This window comes from Pseudophryne corroboree, chromosome 2, assembly GCF_028390025.1.
Source record: "Pseudophryne corroboree isolate aPseCor3 chromosome 2, aPseCor3.hap2, whole genome shotgun sequence".
Lineage (NCBI taxonomy): Eukaryota > Metazoa > Chordata > Amphibia > Anura > Myobatrachidae > Pseudophryne > Pseudophryne corroboree.
In genome coordinates this window covers 266593052-266614342 of record NC_086445.1, presented here as the reverse complement: position 1 = coordinate 266614342, position 21291 = coordinate 266593052, and the positions used below count along the sequence as shown (strand labels likewise).

Below are 21291 nucleotides of genomic sequence, written 5' to 3'. Positions count from 1 at the left end.
CCCTATACACCCATTCCCTGGTGGGTATGGGTCATTCGGTAGACCCAACTTAGGTCGACACTCCTTAGGTCAACCACTGAAGGTCGACATGGCCCTTAGGTCGACATGAGTTTTTTGACTGTTTTTGGTGTAATTTTCTCCGTAAAGTGACAGGGAACCCAAATTAGTGCACTGTGTCCGCTCGCCATGCTTCAGGTTACCGTTCCAATTGTAGTCCACGTGGATAGTTAAGTATGAAAACAAAAAAGTGAAAAACTCACGTCGACCTTTTGACCTGTCGACCTAACGTTCATGTTGACCTAATGAATGTCGACCTTCAGTGGTCGACCTAACAACCGTATCCCCTCCCTGGGTGAGCTCATCAGCTTCTAGTTTCCAATATCATCTCTATATTCAGATCTACCGCTCCTTCCCTGACCACTCTCTCACACCTCCAGCTATCTTTCTACCATTTCAGTAAAAGCATGCACACAAACAATACACCGGAATTGGGAATAAATTTAATCAAAGTGACGTTTAACGCAGAGGACTATTGGTGGTAGATGAAATGGTTGGAGTATCTCAGAAACTGCTGAACTCCTGGGATTTTCATGCACAACAGTTTCTTACAGAGAATGGTGTGCAAAACAAAGAAAACATCCAATGATCATCAGTTATGTGGCCAAAAGGAATCCCCATACTGGTTTAAGCAGACAGAAAAAGGTGTAGCTAAAACATCCCTGCATTACAACAATGGTATGCAAACCTTTTTGGGGGCCATAGAGGGGTCCTACCCAATACCAGAATAATTTAACTAGCAAACAGACAACTAAATGTGTGTATATTAAAAGAAACTCCTACGTATACAAACAGATACGGTATAACTGCATTAATGTGGATTTTATTTTTGCTTTTTTACAGACCAAATACAAGATACTGTCTACCTTACCTCATCATTTTTTGTAATATACAAAACCTCATTTCCAGAACCAAAGACACATGCTTGTCTGATAAATTTGAGATCCTCTTGTGGGCAAAGTGCAAAGATTGGCCATTTGCCAACATCTACCATCGTCAATATGGAAGGGCACTAGAACTGCACAAACTGAAGGGAAAAAAATAAAAAAAAATTACACATTTATACAAGTGATGTATAACCTCCTGTAAGTAACCAGTATTAATACATTTAATAAAATGTATTTTTTTAAATCAAGTATTTTTTTATTGTTTTGCATGAGAAAAGAACATAAAATAAACAATACAAAAAAGAAAACATTACTAAGAAACATCTACAAAATCAAAGACGTGCTTTAGAAGTAGTTCTTCAAACTATTGCGTTATGTGGATATAGGACATAGTCACATCCACTCATCAGAACAATGTAGAACAGACATAGAAGAGAAAACAGAGAAATCAAAAGTCGTGCTAGAAATCAAGGGGAGATACTGAAGGGAGGCGAGCCGGTCCGTATCAGAAGCAGTGCACACGGGGAGTCAACACATGTATACATTGTTTAAAGTAGGGGGTCAATAGAGTACGGAGAGTTCTGCCAAGGAGCCCAAATCTTATCAAATTTCAATAAGGAATTACGCTTAGTGTACATAAAGCGCTCATGGGAAAGGGTAGAATTTACAAGGGCAACCCATTCAGCAGTTGACGGAGGAGCATGAGCCATCCAGGTGCGAGCAATACACGATAATTAATAAATAAAGCGCTGCATAGCCAGAATCATTTCATGCTTTTTAATCACACATTATTAAGACAATTCACAAATAACATACATATAACACACACACATAGACCCGGCCGGTATTAAAATTACCTTAAATTTAAATGATAAAACTCATCAACCCATAAGTTACAATACACACCCGGGCCAGTGCCATAACAATAGTCACATAGAGACAGGAGTGAGTGGGAGGCGGTCCCTCAAGTCAAGGCCGAATATGCAAATACGCGGAGTCAGCAACGGGATCCGAATACCCGTACGGGCAACAGACGCCGCAACATCCTCCCAAAAGGCGTACACCCACGGACATTGCCACAGCAAGTGCCAGAACCCAGCAGCCGGAGCAGAGCATTTCGGGCAATTATCAGAGGTCGAGCCTCCAAATCTAAATAGACGAGAAGGAGTCCAGTAGACCCTATGTAAAATATATAGCTGTATTTGCTGGAATCTAGCACTCGCCGAGGCCGCACGCGGGGAAGCCAATATATAACTCCAATCCTCCTCATCAATTTCACCTAAATCTAGCATCCATATAGCCCTGAGGGCGGGCAACCCACCCGGCAACCCACCCAATCCAGAGGATGAGAGAAGGGAGGAGGACGAAGCCGAAACCCTCCCACGAGAAGGCAGGGTACGAATTAGTTTATGAACAGGGGATTCAGAAAGTTGTGGAGCAGAGCCCCGCCACTGTACCGTCATAGCATGTCGGAGCTGTAAATAGCGGAAAAAATATTGTCTAGGGATACTTTACGTAGTGGACAGATACTCATAACTATGGAGTACCCCGTCCTGGTAAAGTTGCCCCACTGCAGTCACCTCATATGCAATCCAAATCGAACCACCCTCCATTTTAAAGAGCTCGGAGAAATTCATATTATTCCAAAGCGGAGAGCAGGGGTCCACCGTGGGATCACCTAGCAGCTTCTCAGCCGCCAACCATACTCTACGAGCCTGTTGTAATAATGGGGGGAGAGAGGTCAGTGGAGTATTTGCTCATAAAAACTGCAACGGAGAAAATAAGAGGCCAGCCCTATCTAAAAGAGCCACAGGAAGGCTCCCATAATCCCCGGGGGTAACCCATTCGTAAAGTTGTACTAGTTGGGCAGCCAAATAGTATAAACGTATATCCGGTAAGGCCAGGCCACCTTCGGCTCTGTGTCTACTAAGCGTTTTGTATGCAATATGTGCCCGCTTTGCACCCCAGATGAAGGAAGTAATAAAACAGGAAATCAACGAAAATTGTGAGGCAGGGATATAAATTGGAGAATTCTGTAGTATATAAAGAAATTTGGGTTGAATAATCATTTTGGTAAGATTTACACGACCCGTCACAGTTAAAGGGAGTTTCTGCCAGATGCGTGCTTTCATACGCAGATTATCAATCAGAGGGGTCAGATTCAGGGTAATAAAATCTTTAGGGCAGTGGGAAATTTGAATACCAAGGTATTTAAATTGGGTGCACCATTGGAGGGGAAGATCGTAAGAGGATGGAGGTGATGCAGAGGGACTTAATGGAAACACCACCGATTTGCCCCAGTTAACACAGATACCTGAAAAAAAAACAAATTCCCGTAATAGCTCTAAAAGGGCAGGTAATGAGGGGGATACATTCCTTAGGAATAATATCATATCGTCTGCATACAACCCAATTTTTTCCTCCTGGCCCGCAACCCAGAGCCCCGCTATATTCGCTGCGGCCCTAACTGCGCAGGCCAAGGGCTCCACAGCGAGAGCAAAAAGCAGCGGGGACAGAGGACACCCCTGGCGGGTACCTCTCTGCAACAAAAAAGATTCAGTAGTAAAACCATTGACCATTACCCTCGCAGCAGGACAGGAGTATAAAAGTTTAACCCAGGATAAAAAACTCGGGCCTACCCCAAATCTGGTAAGGGACTCCCAGAGAAAAACCCACTCCACGGAGTCAAAGGCACGGGCAGCATCGAGAGAAACCACAATCGCACCGTCCAAGTCATCCCCCGCCAACTGCATATACGTGAATAGTCATCTGAGATTGATGGTGGTTGATCTGCCCGGCATAAAGCCAGTTTGATCACAATGTACTAGCTCCAAGACCACAGTATTAAGTCGGAGCGCTAAAAGTTTAGCAAGAATTTTTATGTCAGTTGACAGTAGGGAGATAGGACGGTATGAGTCTAAAAGAAGGGGGTCTTTACCCGGCTTCGGTATCAGTACCACCAGCGCCTCCGCCATAGATGGGGGAAGGGTGCCACCCTGTAACAACAACTCAAAAAACAACAGGAGTTTAGGGGCAAAAAAATCCAAATGAGCCTTATATAGTTCGATAGGGAGACCATCAACCCCTGGGGCCTTATTATTGGGAAAGGACATAATGGCATTTTTAACCTCCTCCAGTGTAAAGGGGGCATCCAAAATAAAATGTATTTAAATAATATTCTGAGCAAATGTCCAAAGCACTGACTAAATTATTACAATCTAAGATAATATGGAGCAGCTGTTTTATTTTTGTATTAACAGTTGCTGTATTTATATCACACACACAATATATGGGGCAGATGTATTAACCTGGAGAAGAGATTTAAAAAAAAAAAGTGATAAACCAGTGATAAGCGCAAAGCGATAACTCACCAGCCAACCATTATGGATTTGAAAAATGACAGCTAAGTGCTAACTGGCTAGTGCGTTATCACCTTGCACTTATCACCGCTTTATCACTTCTTTATCCCTTCTCCAGGCTTAATACATCTGCCTCTATATCCCCTATAACATGTACAGTACAGACCCATGTACACTGTACAGTTATTTGTCAGAAGCTAATTTACGTAGCTAAACCCGGTGCATTTGGGTGCGACAAGCATAAGTAATGCATCTGCATCTAGCAGCAGAAACAACTGAATAGCTCCAACAGGCACTCATTACTTATTGCCGTTTAAAAACCTATTGCCTCTATGCCTCTCCTTCCTGCTCCTTACGTTCCATCCCTTTCCCTAATAAGCATCTCTTGTCTTCTCCCTACATCTCCAAATACAATCCCAACAGCAACCCCCGACCCCTGCCCTTCACCCAGAAGAGGTCAAGCTGAAAATGCACACTGAAAGAGGGTGGAGCCACCACACATTAATTCAGCCTGGGTAAGCAGTGGATCCTAATCTGTACTGTAAGTAACTCAGATATGTCAACACTCTACTATTATTACATATTGATGATATGTAATATCTACAGCATATATTAGAAATGAAGAGGACTATGACTCTACAGTACAGAGCCCACTACTTTTCATTTTGCTATTTTTAATCGCTCACTGCCCACCCTTAATCTCACCATGATTGACTTGCTGCAGCGTTCAAGGGCCAGAGCGGGGGCTGTGACAGGGACCGTTCTACAGAATGGAGGGTAGAGGGAGTTCTGGAGGCCAGTTTAAGTAAGTTTTGCATTACACAGATGGCCGCTATGGTGATCACATGCTGTGTCTTCGGACACAGCACTAAGGTCTATGATGCATGCAGAAGGCATATTTTTCCTACAGATGCCTCCTGCAGCATTAGTATATTAGTTGTAAGGTATTGCACAGCCGCTTCCCTGCTGCTGTACAATACCGTACATATCTGAATCAGGCCCTGTGTCCAGCTTTTCGCTCCATTTACGATGTAATGTAAGGAAAATTCCACTGCGCTACTGATCTCGTAGCTTCTCAGTCACACTGGACGTATCGCACCATACAGATGCGTCCAGTTACACGGTTTGTTGCATAGCAGGCTATATGCTATCTGTACTCCCCGCTATGCCATTCAGTTTAATATTAGCAGCATCATAAGCCTGCCTCCCATTGATTCCTACGGGAACCGGCAGTGATGAGAAAAGAAGCGGCATGCCGTGATATGAAACAGCTACAGCATGCTACTATATGCACCAAGGCTGTAGCATGAAACATCTCTATGGTGTAAGACACTTAGGTGGCTACCCAACGTTAAAGTCTGAACCTGCTTTGTCCATTATTGTGGTGAAGAAGGTCCAGACACCATCGGGATGCATTATAAAATAAGAATTTACTCACCGGTAATTCTATTTCTCGAAGTCCGTAGTGGATGCTGGGAACTCCGTAAGGACCATGGGGAATAGCGGGCTCCGCAGGAGACTGGGCACTCTAAAAGAAAGAGTAGGTACTATCTGGTGTGCACTGGCTCCTCCCTCTATGCCCCTCCTCCAGACCTCAGTTAGGGAAACTGTGCCCGGAAGAGCTGACACAATAAGGAAAGGATTTGGAATCCCGGGTAAGACTCATACCAGCCACACCAATCACACCGTACAACTCGTGATACTATACCCAGTTAACAGTATGAATAACAACTGAGCCTCACGAAAAGATGGCTCATAACAATAACCCTTTAGTTAGGCAATAACTATATACAAGTATTGCAGACAATCCACACTTGGAATGGGCGCCCAGCATCCACTACGGATTACGAGAAATAGAGTTACCGGAGAGTAAATTCTTATTTTCTCTGACGTCCTAGTGGATGCTGGGAACTCCGTAAGGACCATGGGGATTATACCAAAGCTCCCAAACGGGCGGGAGAGTGCGGATGACTCTGCAGCACCGAATGAGCAAACTCAAGGTCCTCCTCAGCCAGGGTATCAAACTTGTAGAATTTTGCAAATGTGTTTGAACCCGACCAAGTAGCAGCTCGGCAAAGCTGTAAAGCCGAGACCCCTCGGGCAGCCGCCCAAGAAGAGCCCACCTTCCTCGTGGAATTGGCTTTTACTGATTTAGGATGCGGCAGTCCAGCCGCAGAAAGTGCAAGTTGAATCGTGCTATAGATCCAGCGAGCAATAGTCTGCTTTCAAGCAGGAGCACCCAGCTTGTTGGGTGCATACAGGATAAATAGCGAGTCAGTTTTCCTGACTCTAGCCATCCTGGAAACATAGATTTTCAGGGCCCTGACTACGTCCAGCAACTTGGAATCCTCCAAGTCCCGAGTAGCCGCAGGCACCACAATAGGTTGGTTCAAATGAAACGCTGATACCACCTTAGGAAGAAATCGGGAACTAGTCCTCAATTCCGCCCTATCCATATGAAAAATCAGATAAGGGCTTTTACATGACAAAGCCGCCAATTCTGATACACGCCTGGCCGAAGCCAAGGCCAACAGCATGACCACTTTCCGCGTGAAATATTTTTGCTCCACGGTTTTAAGTGGCTCAACCAATGCGACTTTAGGAAATCCAACACCACGTTGAGATCCCAAGGTGCCACTGGAGGCACAAAAGGGGGCTGAATATGCAGCACTCCTTTAACAAAAGTCTGAACTTCAGGCAGTGAAGCCAGTTCGTTTTGGAAGAAAATCGACAGAGCCAAAATCTGGACCTTAATGGAACCCAATTTGAGGCCCATAGTCACCCCTGACTGTAGGAAGTGTAGAAATCGACCCAGCTAAAATTCCTCCGTTGGGGCCTTCCAGGCCTCACACCAAGCAACATATTTCCGCCATATGCGGTGAGAATGTTTTGCGGTCACATCCTTCCTAGCTTTAATCAGCGTAGGAATGACTTTCTCCGGAATGCCCTTTTCCTTTAGGATCCGGTGTTCAACCGCCATGCCGTCAAATGCAGCCGCGGTAAGTCTTGGAACAGACAGGGCCCCTGCAGTAGTAGGTCCTGTCTGAGCGGCAGAGGCCAAGGGTCCTCTGAGATCATTTCTTAAAGTTCTGGGTACCAAGCTCTTCTTGGCCAACCCGGAACAATGAGTATAGTTCTTACTCCTCTCCTCCTTATTATTCTCAGTACCTTGGGTATGAGAGGAAGAGGAGGGAACACATAAACCGACTGGTACACCCACGGTGTCACTAGAGCGTCCACAGCTATCGCCTGAGGGTCCCTTGACCTGGCGCAATATCTTTTTAGCTTTTTGTTGAGGCGGGACGCCATCATGTCCACCTGTGGCCGTTCCCAACGGTTCACAATCAGCTGGAAGACTTCTGGATGAAGTCCCCACTCTCCCGGGTGGAGGTCGTCCACTCCCGGAATGAACACTGCTGACAGTGCTATCACGTGATTCTCCGCCATCAAAGAATCCTTGTGGCTTCTGCCATTGCCACCCTGCTTCTTGTGCCGCCCTCGCGGTTTACATAGGCGACCGCTGTGATGTCTGACTGAATCAGAACCGGTTGGTTTTTAAGCAGGGGGTTCTGCTTGACTCAGGGCGTTGTAAATGTCCCTTAGTTCCAGAATATTTAAGTGTAGGGAAGTTTCCTGACTTGACCATTGTCCTTGGAAGTTTCTTCCCTGGGTGACTGCCCCCCAACCTCGGAGGCTTGCATCCGTGGTCACCAGGACCCCAGTCCTGTATGCCGAATCTGCGGCCTTCGAGCAGATGAGCACTCTGCAGCCACCACAGCAGAGACACCCTGGCCCTCGGGGACAGGGTGATTAACCGATGCATCTGGAGATGCGATCAGGACCACTTGTCCAACAGATCCCACTGGAAGATCCTTGCATGGAATCTGCTGAAGGGACTTGCTTCGTAAGAAGCTACCAACTTTCCCAGGACTCGCGTGCAGTGATGCACCAACACCTGCTTTGGTTTCAGGAGGACCCTGACCAGAGATGATAATTCCTGGGCCGTCTCCTCCGGGAGAAATATCTTCTTCTGTTCTGTGTCCAGAATCATGCCCAAGAACAGCAGACGCGTCGCAGGAATCAGCTGCGACTTTGGGATATTCAGAATCCAGCCGTGCTGATGCAGCACTTCCTGAGATAGTGCCACGCCGACTAGCAACTGCTCTTTGGACCTCGCCTTTATAAGGAGATCGTCCAAGTACGGAATAAGCATGACTCCCTTCTTTCGGAGGAGCATCATCATTTCGGCCATTACCTTGGTAAATACCCACGGTGCCGTGGACAGACCAGACGGCAACGTCTGGAATTTGTAATGACAGTCCTGTACCACACCCTTGAGGTACTTTGAACTTGAACTATTTTATATAAATGTTCAAGGATTTTAAATTTAGAATGGGTCTCACCGAACCGTCTGGTTTCGGTACCACAACATTGTGGAATAGTAACCCCGTCCCTGTTGAAGGAGGGGTACCTTGATTATCACCTGCTGAAGATACAGCTTGTGAATTGCCGCCAGTACTACCTCCCTTTCTCTGAGGGCAGCAGGCAAGGCTGATTTGAGGTGAGGGGGAGTCGCCTCGAACTCCAGCTTGTATCCCTGTGATACTACGTGCAGAACCCAGGGATCCATCTGTGAGCGAGCCCACTGGTCGCTGAAGTTCCGGAGACGCGCCCCCACCGCACCTGGCTCAGCCTGTGGAGCCCCAGCGTCATGCGGTGGACTTAGAGGAAGCGGGGGAAGATTTTTGATCCTGGGAACTGGCTGTCTGGTGCAGCCTTTTTCCTTCTTCCCTTGCCTCTGGCAGAAAGGAAGCGCCTTTGACCCGCTTGCTTTTCTGAGGCCGAAAGGACTGTACCTGATAATACGGTGCTTTCTTAGGCTGTGAGGGAACCCGAGGTAAAAATTTTGACTTCCCAGCTGTTGCTGTGGATACAAGGTCCGAGAGACCATCCCCAAACAATTCCTCACCCTTATAAGGCAGAATCTCCATGTGCCTTTTAGAATCAGCATCACCTGTCCACTGCCGGGTCCATAATACCTTCCTGGCAGAAATGGACATTGCATTAATTCTGGATGCCAGCCGGCAAATATCCCTCTGTGCATCCCTCATATATAAGACGACGTCTTTAATATGCTCTATGGTTAGCAAAATAGTATCCCTGTCGAGGGTAACACTATTATCTGACAGGGTTTCAGACCACGCTGCAGCAGCACTACACCTCCATGCTGAGGCAATTGCAGGTCTCAGTATAGTACCTGAGTGTGTATATACAGACTTCAGGATTTCCTCCTGCTTTCTATCAGCAGGCTCCTTCAAGGTGGCCGTATCCTGAGACGGCAGTGCCACTTTTTTGACAAACGTGTGAGCGCCTTATCCACCCTAGGGGATATCTCCCAACGTGACTTATCCTCTGGCGGGAAAGGGTACGCCATCAGTAACTTTTTAGAAATTACCAGTTTCTTATCGGGGGAAACCCACGCTTCTTCACACACTTCATTCAATTCATCTGATGGGGGAACAAAACACTGGCTGCTTTTTCTCCCCAAACATAAAACCCCTTTTTAGTGGTACTTGGGTTAATGTCAGAAATGTGTAACACATTTGTCATTGCCGAAATCATGCAACGGATGCCCCTAGTGGATTGTGTATATGTCTCAACCTCGTCGACACTGGAGTCAGACTCCGTGTCGACATCTGTGTCTGCCATCTGAGGTAGCGGCCGTTTTCGAGCCCCTGATGGCCTTTGAGACGCCTGGGCAGGCGCGGGCTGAGAAGCCAGCTGTCCCATTGCTGTTACGTCATCCAGCCTTTTATGTAAGGAGTTGACACTGTCGGTTAATACCTTCCACATATCCACCCACTCTGGTGTCGGCCCCGCAGGGGGTGACATCACATTTATCGGCACCTGCTCCGCCTCCACATAAGCCTCATCAAACACGTCGACACAGCCGTACCGACACACCGCACACACACAGGGAATGCTCTGACTGAGGACAGGACCCCACAAAGTCCTTTGGGGAGACAGAGAGAGAGTATGCCAGCACACACCATAGCGCTATTTAATCAGGGATTTACACTAATAGAAAGTGATTTATCCCTATAGCTGCTTTTTATATACAGTTTGCGCCTAAATTTAGTGCCCCCCCTCTCTTTTCAACCCTTTGAGCCTGGAAACTGCAGGGGAGAGCCTAGGGAGCTGTCTTCCAGCTGCACTGTGAAGAGAAAATGGCGCCAGTGTGCTGAGGGAGGTAGCCCCGCCCCTTTTTCGGCGGACTTCTCCCGCTCTTATAATTGTATTATGGCAGGGGATTTTTACACATATATAGCTTATTAGGCTATATTATGTGTTGTTTGCCAAAGTTAAGGTACTCTAATTGCAGCCCAGGGCGCCCCCCCCCCCCCCCCCAGCGCCCTGCACCCATCAGTGACCGGAGTATGTGGTGTGCATAGGGAGCAATAGCGCACAGCTGCAGTGCTGTGCGCTACCTTAATAAAGGCCGAAGTCTTCAGCCGCCGATTTCTAGGACGTTCTTCTTGCTTCTGGCTCTGTAAGGGGGGACGGCGGCGCGGCTCCGGGACCAGACGACCGAGGCTGGGCCTGTGTTCGATCCCTTTGGAGCTAATGGTGTCCAGTAGCCTAAGAAGCCCAAGCTAGCTGCAAGCAGGTAGGTTCGCTTCTTCTCCCCTTAGTCCCTCATAGCAGTGAGTCTGTTGCCAGCAGATCTCACTGAAAATAAAAAGCCTAACAAATACTTTCTTTTCTAGGAGCTCAGGAGAGCCCCTAGTGTGCAACCAGCTCGGGCCGGGCACAGATTCTAACTAAGGTCTGGAGGAGGGGCATAGAGGGAGGAGCCAGTGCACACCAGATAGTACCTAATCTTTCTTTTAGAGTGCCCAGTCTCCTGCGGAGCCCGCTATTCCCCATGGTCCTTACGGAGTTCCCAGCATCCACTAGGACGTCAGAGAAATGTATTTACCGAAGAGGGAGAGCGTTAATTCAACTGTCTGGCAAATTCCACTTGCAGCTGCTTTGACAATTTTTTTGTATGCTCAATGCTTGGGTGTCGGAACAGATAGCCAGGGACTGTGCTGTGTGCGAGTGCAGCAACAACCGCTGCAGCTGTTGAAATAGATATCTAGATATAGCACCCATGTCATTCTTCTCACTTCCCTGCATTATTACATGTAGGGAAGCGGTAACTGCAGCACATAATGGGGGGGTAATTCTGAGTTGATCGCAGCAGGAACTTTGTTAGCAGTTGGGCAAAACCATGTGCACTGCAGGGGAGGCAGATATAACATGTGCAGAGAGAGTTAGATTTGGGTGGGGTGTGTTCAATCTGCAATCTAAATTGCAGTGTAAAAATAAAGCAGCCAGTATTTACCCTGCACAGAAAAAAAATAACCCACCCAAATCTAACTCTCTCTGCACATGTTATATCTGCTCCCCCTGCAGTGCACATGGTTTTGCCCAACTGCTAACAAAGTTCCTGCTGCGATCAACTCAGAATTACCCCCAATGTGCGAAGTTGCTGAAATTACAGATAACAGCACTTCTTACATCTCCACCTCTGTGTATAAGGACACATCTTTATACCCCTCAATAGGGAGGAGTTTTGGTTTCTACAAAAGCAGAATGCTACAATAGTTATGTAAATAACGGCAAAATAGGACACAAGTCTGAAATTGTTATATTTGTGAAAAATATCTTTTAGGTTTAGTTTTCTTTAAGTTGTTTTTGTAGTCCTAGATATTAAAGTCTTTGTAAAATACTGTTAATTAAATGGTTGCCAAAAACAACTTTTTGGAAGTATATAAATGTAATTTAGACCAAAAAGACTTAAGCCGAGTACACACTGTGCGTCCTCCCCTAGTTAGCAACCAGTGCTGTATCACTGATTGCTAATTAGGGGAGATCGCCAGTGCATACACCCTGAACGATATTGATGTACGATATCGTTCAGTGACGTCATCCCCCTCACTCCCCAAATATGCAGAGAAATAGTTAACATTGAGCTGCATGTCCGGTAGATCATGGATGAACTAGAACGACCCGCGGGTACGCACATTGCTCATCGTTAATCCATACACTCTTGATGATATGAAGTATAGATTTTAAAAAAAAAAAAAAAAAAAAAAAAGATAATTAGCGTTTTGTATCGTTTAATGCAGAGGTTCTCAAACTCGGTCCTCGGGGGCACACACAGTGCATGTTTTGCAGGTAACCCAGCAGGTGCACAGGTGTATTAATTACTCACTGACACATTTTAAAAGGTCCACAGGTGGAGCTAATTATTTCACTTGAGATTCTGTGAGGAGACCTGCAAAACATGCACCGTGTGGGCCCCCGAGGACAGAGTTTGAGAACCTCTGGTTTAATGTGTCGCCCAGTTTGTACAGGGCTTTCGTTTCCTAATTTTTTTATTTTTTTTTAATCTTTTCAGTGCATCTTTGTGACAATACAGATTGGCAATAAGTTACCGGGATATCTTGAAATTTATTTTTATTTTTTTTATTTGTTGCTGCTTGCTAAAGTTTAAAACAAGTAACTTGAGTTACCTGGGTTTTCACAAGGATATCCTTTTTCCATGGATTGGAAAAACCTTAATTGTAGCAGTGATAAGAGGATCGCTGGCATTTTAACCAATTTGTGTAACTTGACTGATTGGGGATACTACTTCCACAGTACCGCTCTAGAACATCCATGTATGCATGCGTACAGTGGCATAATTCTCCCTTGCATTGTGCTCCACTTTTACACTTTATAATAATAATTATTAAATACCGTTTAAAGAAAGTCAATGCCATCATGAGCTTGCATCATTTTATTCCAAGTGGCAATATCATGAGTATTTGATGTACAGGGAAAGTTTTCCTTTGCCATAGAGTTGAAAATATGTGACATAACAAAATAATAACACAGTTAATATCTATTACCATTTGAAATAGAGCATAAGCAGCAAATTAGCATTTTTCTGGTGCATTCACCAGAAAGTAGGCTCTTCACCGCTTGATAAATCGTTCAATGTTTTTTTGTTTTTTGGGTTTTTTTTAATGGAAGGTGGAAAAGACAAGCTCTGTATATCAATCACTAGTTTGCTCTTTGTTCTGCATGACAGACAATAGGATAATCTGTGTTGTATGGCGATCACTGGTATGCTGTGTATTTTAGGGCAGCCACTAGGATGCTCTGTTATACTTTGTATTGTAAGGCTGGCAGTGGGATGTTCTCTATATTGTATGGCATTTACTAAGGTGCCATCTGTATTATATTTTGAATATTGGAATGCTCACTGCATTGAATGGCGTTCAGAAGGATACTCTGTGTTGTACACCAGTTACTAGAATGCGCTCTACTTTATATTTATCACTATGCAATATACTTTGCATGGCACATGGTGTTTTTTGTTTAATACAATATTAAAAGAAAAAACCATGATGACTGGTTAACAAAGCATCTTCTTGGGGATAAGTGCATGCCCCACCCCATAGCTAGGAAAATCTAATGTTCTGTATAAGTAAGCAGAGACCATTAAATCTTTTTTCTTTTAAATCGCTAGGGGAAACATATTTTCCACCAAAATCTGGTCTGGCGTACAGGATGACACTATTAAAAAAAATTTCTAGAGCCACTTCAAGTTTCCCTGGGTGTTCTAAAACCAAAGTGCACTTTGTCAATATATAATCCACACACACTGAGATACAGTGTGCTGGAAGTGGACATTGCACTCACAGCTCAATATGTTCTATGAGTCAGGGAACATCTGTCAAAAGAACTGCTTGTCCTTACTCCATGCAAACTTCTTAAGGCTGTAACACACACTCCGGTTTTTCCCGGATGGCAAAAAGCCGGACAAACTTTGTCCGGCTTTTTGTCATCCGGGAGAAACCGGCAGAGTCGCTCACACAGGACGGCTTTGAGCCGTGTGTGATGCTGTGCGCATGCGCAGCATCAGACACGGCTTCAGAAAAATAAGATTTTACTTACCGATAAATCTATTTCTCGTAGTCCGTAGTGGATGCTGGGGACTCCGTCAGGACCATGGGGAATAGCGGCTCCGCAGGAGACAGGGCACAAAAGTAAAAGCTTTAGGATCAGGTGGTGTGCACTGGCTCCTCCCCCTATGACCCTCCTCCAAGCCTCAGTTAGGATACTGTGACCGGACGAGCGTACACAATAAGGAAGGATTTTGAATCCCGGGTAAGACTCATACCAGCCACACCAATCACACTGTACAACCTGTGATCTGAACCCAGTTAACAGCATGATAACAGCGGAGCCTCTGAAAAGATGGCTCACGACAATAATAACCCGATTTTTGTAACAATAACTATGTACAAGTATTGCAGACAATCCGCACTTGGGATGGGCGCCCAGCATCCACTACGGACTACGAGAAATAGATTTATCGGTAAGTAAAATCTTATTTTCTCTGACGTCCTAGTGGATGCTGGGGACTCCGTCAGGACCATGGGGATTATACCAAAGCTCCCAAACGGGCGGGAGAGTGCGGATGACTCTGCAGCACCGAATGAGAGAACTCCAGGTCCTCTTTAGCCAGGGTATCAAATTTGTAGAATTTTACAAACGTGTTCTCCCCCAACCACGTAGCTGCTCGGCAGAGTTGTAATGCCGAGACCCCTCGGGCAGCCGCCCAGGATGAGCCCACCTTCCTTGTGGAATGGGCCTTGACAGATTTAGGCTGTGGCAGGCCTGCCACAGAATGTGCAAGTTGAAATGTGCTACAAATCCAACGAGCAATCGTCTGCTTAGAAGCAAGAGCACCCAGTTTGTTGGGTGCATACAGGATAACAGCGAGTCAGTTTTCCTGACTCCAGCCGTCCTGGAAACCTATATTTTCAGGGCCCTGACAACATCTAGCAACTTGGAGTCCTCCAAGTCCCTAGTAGCCGCAGGTACCACAATAAGCTGGTTCAGGTGAAACGCTGACACCACCTTAGGAAGAAACTGGGGACGAGTCCGCAGCTCTGCCCTGTCCGAATGGACAATCAGATATGGCTTTTGTGAGACAAAGCCGCCAATTCTGACACTCGCCTGGCCGAGGCCAGGGCCAACAGCATGGTCACTTTTCATGTGAGATATTTCAAATCCACAGATTTGAGCGGTTTAAAATGTGATTTGAGGAATCCCAGAACTACGTTGAGATCCCACAGTGCCACTGGAGGCACAAAAAGGGGGTTGTATATGCAATACTCCCTTGACAAACTTCTGGACTTCAGGAACTGAAGCCAATTCTTTCTGGAAGAAAATTGACAGGGCCGAAATTTGAACCTTAATGGACCCCAATTTGAGGCCCATAGACACTCCTGTTTGCAGGAAATGCAGGAATCGACCGAGTTGAAATTTCTTCGTGGGGCCTTCCTGGCCTCACACCACGCAACATATTTTCGCCACATGTGGTGATAATGTTTTGCGGTCACCTCCTTCCTGGCTTTGACCAGGGTAGGAATGACCTCTTCCGGAATGCCTTTTTCCCTTAGGATCTGGCGTTCCACCGCCATGCCGTCAAACGCAGCCGCGGTAAGTCTTGGAACAGACCTGGTACTTGCTGAAGCAAGTCCCTTCTTAGCGGCAGAGGCCATGAGTCCTCTGTGAGCATTTCTTGAAGTTCCGGGTGCCACGTCCTTCTTGGCCAATCCGGAGCCACGAGTATAGTTCTTACTTCTCTACGTCTTATAATTCTCAGTACCTTGGTTATGAGAAGCAGAGGGGGGAACACATACACCGACTGGTACACCCACGGTGTTACCAGAACGTCCACAGATATTGCTTGAGGGTCTCTTGACCTGGCGCAATACCTGTCCAGTTTTTTGTTCAGGCGGGACGCCATCATGTCCACCTTTGGTCTTTCCCAACGGTTCACAATCATGTGGAATACTTCCCGATGAAGTCCCCACTCTCCCGGGTGGAGGTCGTGCCTGCTGAGGAAGTCTGCTTCCCAGTTGTCCACTCCCGGAATGAACACTGCTGACAGTGCTATCACATGATTTTCCGCCCAGCGAAGAATCCTTGCAGTTTCTGCCATTGCCCTCCTGCTTCTTGTGCCGCCCTGTCTGTTTACGTGGGCGACTGCCTTGATGTTGTCCCACTGGATCAATACCGGCTGACCTTGAAGCAGAGGTCTTGCTAAGCTTAGAGCATTGTAAATTGCTCTTAGCTCCAGTATATTTATGTGGAGAGAAGTCTCCAGACTTGATCACACTCCCTGGAAATTTTTTCCTTGTGTGACTGCTCCCCAGCCTTTCAGGCTGGCATCCGTGGTCACCAGGACCCAGTCCTGAATGCCGAATCTGTGGCCCTTTAGTAGATGAGCACTCTGCAGCCACCACAGAAGAGACACCCTTGTCCTTGGAGACAGGGTTATCCGCTGATGCATCTGAAGATGCGATCCGGACCATTTTTCCAGCAGATCCCACTGAAAAGTTCTTGCGTGAAATCTGCCGAATGGAATCGCTTCGTAAGAAGCCACCATTTTTCCCAGGACCCTTGTGCAATGATGCACTGACACTTTTCCTGGTTTTAGGAGGTTCCTGACTAGCTCGGATAACTCCCTGGCTTTCTCCTCCGGGAGAAACACCTTTTTCTGGACTGTGTCCAGAATCATCACTAGGAACAGCAGACGTGTCGTCGGAGACAGCTGCGATTTTGGAATATTTAGAATCCACCCGTGCTGTCGTAGAACTACTTGAGATAGTGCTACTCCGACCTCCAACTGTTCTCTGGACCTTGCCCTTATCAGGAGATCGTCCAAGTAAGGGATAATTAAGACGCCTCTTCTTTGAAGAAGAATCATCATTTCGGCCATTACCTTGGTAAAGACCCGGGGTGCCGTGGACAATCCAAACGGCAGCGTCTGAAACTGATAGTGACAGTTTTGTACCACGAACCTGAGGTACCCTTGGTGAGAAGGGCAAATTGGGACATGGAGGTAAGCATCCTTGATGTCCAGGGACACCATATAGTCCCCTTCTTCCTGGTTCGCTATCACTGCTCTGAGTGACTCCATCTTGATTTGAGCCTTTGTAAGTGTTCAAATATTTCAGATTTAGAATAGGTCTCACCGAGCCTTCTGGCTTCAGTACCACAATATAGTGTGGAATAATACCCCTTTCCTTGTTGTAGGAGGGGTACTTTGATTATCACCTGCTGGGAATACAGCTTGTGAATTGTTTCCACTACTGCCTCCCTGTCGGAGGGAGACGTTGGTAAAGCAGACTTCAGGAACCTGCGAGGGGGAGACGTCTCGAATCTCCAATCTGTACCCCTGGGATACTACTTGTAGGATCCAGGGGTCCACTTGCGAGTGAGCCCACTGCGTGCTGAAACTCTTGAGACGACCCCCCCCACCGCACCTGAGTCCGCTTGTACGGCCCCAGCGACATGCTGAGGACTTGGCAGAAGCGGTGGAGGGCTTCTGTTTCTGGGAATGGGCTGCCTGCTGCAGTCTTCTTCCCTTTCCTCTATCCCATGGCAGATATGACTGGCCTTTTGCCCGCTTGCCCTTATGGGGACGAAAGGACTGAGGCTGAAAAGACGTTGTCTTTTTCTCCTTTATACGGCAATACTTCCATGTGCCGTTTGGAATCTGCATCACCTGACCACTGTCGTGTCCATAAACAACTTCTGGCAGATATGGACATCGCACTTACTCTTGATGCTGTCGTGTCCATAAACAACTTCTGGCAGATATGGACATCGCACTTACTCTTGATGCCAGAGTGCAAATATCCCTCTGTGCATCTCGCATATATAGAAATGCATCCTTTAAATGCTCTATAGTCAATAAAATACTGTCCCTGTCAAGGGTATCAATATTTTCAGTCAGGGAATCCGACCAAGCCACCCCAGCGCTGCACATCCAGGCTGAGGCGATCGCTGGTCGCAGTATAACACCAGTATGTGTGTATATACTTTTTAGGATATTTTCCAGCCTCCTATCAGCTGGCTCCTTGAGGGCGGCCCTATCTGGAGACGGTACCGCCACTTGTTTTGATAAGCGTGTGAGCGCCTTATCCACCCTAAGGGGTGTTTCCCAACGCGCCCTAACTTCTGGCGGGAAAGGGTATACCGCCAATAATTTTCTATCGGGGGAAACCCACGCATCATCACACACTTCATTTAATTTATCTGATTCAGGAAAAACTACAGGTAGTTTTTTCACACTCCACATAATACCCTTTTTTGTGGTACTTGTAGTATCAGAAATATGTAACACCTCCTTCATTGCCCTTAACAAGTAACGTGTGGCCCTAAAGGAAAATACGTTTGTTTCTTCACCGTCGACACTGGAGTCAGTGTCCGTGTCTGTGTCGACCGACTGAGGTAAAAGGACGTTTTAACGCCCCTGACGGTGTTTGAGACGCCTGGACAGATACTAATTGGTTTGCCGGCCGTCTCATGTCGTCAACCGACCTTGCAGCGTGTTGACATTATCACGTAATTCCTTAAATAAGCCATCCATTCCGGTGTCGACTCCCTAGAGAGTGACATCACCATTACAGGCAATTGCTCCGCCTCCTCACCAACATCGTCCTCATACATGTCGACACACACGTACCGACACACAGCACACACACAGGGAATGCTCTGATAGAGGACAGGACCCCACTAGCCCTTTGGGGAGACAGAGGGAGAGTTTGCCAGCACACACCAAAAACGCTATAATTATACAGGGACAACCTTTATATAAGTGTTTTTCCCTTATAGCATTTTAATATATATATATAGTCATATCGCCAAATAAGTGCCCCCCCCTCTCTGTTTTAACCCTGTTTCTGTAGTGCAGTGCAGGGGAGAGCCTGGGAGCCTTCCCACCAGCATTTCTGTGAGGGAAAATGGCGCTGTGTGCTGAGGAGAATAGGCCCCGCCCCCTTTTCGGCGGGCTTCTTCTCCCGTTTTTCTGAGACCTGGCAGGGGTTAAATACATCCATATAGCCCCCAGGGGCTATATGTGATGTATTTTTAGCCAGAATAAGGTACTATCATTGCTGCCCAGGGCGCCCCCCCCAGCGCCCTGCACCCTCAGTGACCGCTGCTATGAAGTGTGCTGACAACAATGGCGCACAGCTGCAGTGCTGTGCGCTACCTTATGAAGACTGAAAAGTCTTCTGCCGCCGGTTTCTGGACCTCTTCACTTTTCGGCATCTGCAAGGGGGTCGGCGGCGCGGCTCCGGGACGAACCCCAGGGTGAGACCTGTGTTCCGACTCCCTCTGGAGCTAATGGTGTCCAGTAGCCTAAGAAGCCAATCCATCCTGCACGCAGGTGAGTTCACTTCTCTCCCCTAAGTCCCTCGATGCAGTGAGCCTGTTGCCAGCAGGACTCACTGAAAATAAAAAACCTAACAAAACTTTTACTCTAAGCAGCTCTTTAGGAGAGCCACCTAGATTGCACCCTTCTCGGCCGGGCACAAAAATCTAACTGAGGCTTGGAGGAGGGTCATAGGGGGAGGAGCCAGTGCACACCACCTGATCCTAAAGCTTTTACTTTTGTGCCCTGTCTCCTGCGGAGCCGCTATTCCCCATGGTCCTGACGGAGTCCCCAGCATCCACTAGGACGTCAGAGAAAAACCGTTGTGTGTGAAAGCTCCCCTTCACACACATGGTTTACTGGCTCCAAAGACGGCCCGGCGGCCGCCCGTCCGCCGGACCTTCCAGTGGTGAGACCCGGCTGCAACCCGGCAGCCGGGCCGGGGCCGTGCAGTGTGAAGGGACCCTAGCCCTCACACTGTTAACTACAATGCCGGCACGGGAAAAAGCCGTCCGTCTTTTTCCCGGCCGGCAAAAGCCGGGTAGTGTGTTTCAGCACTTAGGGTGTGTACACACGGTGAGATTTACTATATAGTCAGAATCGGAAGAAAAGTTAGTGTAGATCGCAAGGTGACAGTCACCTTGCGATCCCGATTCGGTGCCGATGCGCGGTCGGCATCGAAAGAAAAGATAGACTGTGCAGGCAAGTCAATTTTGACTATCTCTATAGAAGAGATAGTCAAAATTGACACTTAGCCAAAATCGCACATAGCCAGTATCGCAAGCACACTCATTATGTGCTTGCGATACTGACTATGTGCCAACCCGGCCCCTGTCGCATAGTGAGAATCGGGCATAGCCCGAATCTCACCATGTGTACGCACCCTTACTCTGTCTGAGAAACTGCAGATGAATTCCCACAAGACAGCCTTTAAGGCCCCAGTGAATATAACATCTCCCCTACCACCATCTATATCTGCTGAACAGCAGAAACAAGGGGCCACAAGGGGGAAAAAAAACAATAAAAAATTATATATATATTTCATTCTAGCACCCTGCACCTCTCATAACATGTGCAGTTCCTCTTTCCAGCCTGGGGTGTCACTCTCTGCTCCAGATTCTATTAGCACATGCTGCTTTATATTTCAGGGCTGAGATACAGACTGGAGTCGGCTAGAAGACCCAGAGCAGAGAGCGACACCCCAGGCAGAAAGGAGGAACTGCACGGGTTGTGAGAGGTGCAGGGTGCTTACATTTTTTATTTGCAGGGGTAATGGTGGCACTCACGGGTCTTCCAATCTATAACCGTAAGTCAGCAGTCAGGAGACTTCCAGCAAGTCAACGTTTAATTTTTAATCATAAAAATTTTGTCACGACATAAACAGATAAAATGCAATCTCATCTTATATAACCATGGAAAGAGGACCCTCCACCGAGGCTGTTGCTGTGACCAGCGTCCACGCCACCCCCGGGAAGATGACGTCACGTCCGTCTCCTGACTTAAGGTTGTAGATTGGAAGACACGTGAGTGCCACCATCACCCCTGCAAATTTGTCCTTACAATTTATTGGATGGTACCAGGGCAAATTAACACTACTCTAAGTAAGGAATGCTGGTCATTGCTGACCCCTCGTATGCTAACATTTATATGTTTGCACAAGAAGAGAGGATGTTTCTGAATAATGCTAATGTGAATTTATATATACTCTGGTACATCA

At 46.9% G+C, this 21291-nt stretch overlaps 1 protein-coding gene across 4 annotated transcripts in view; it reads right to left on the bottom strand.

Moving 5' to 3' along the window:
• The window catches only part of RCBTB2 (RCC1 and BTB domain containing protein 2), a 149544-nt gene that overhangs the window by 113703 nt on the left and 14550 nt on the right, over positions 1–21291 (bottom strand). For all 4 annotated transcript variants that reach the window (XR_010213608.1, XM_063952787.1, XM_063952789.1 and 1 more), the window contains exon 3: positions 929–1084. Coding sequence is in view for 3 of the 4 variants with exons in the window: in XM_063952787.1 (XP_063808857.1) it covers positions 929–1051 (123 nt within the window). In the remaining variant the exon portion in view is untranslated. The remainder of the gene's footprint in view (positions 1–928; positions 1085–21291) is intronic.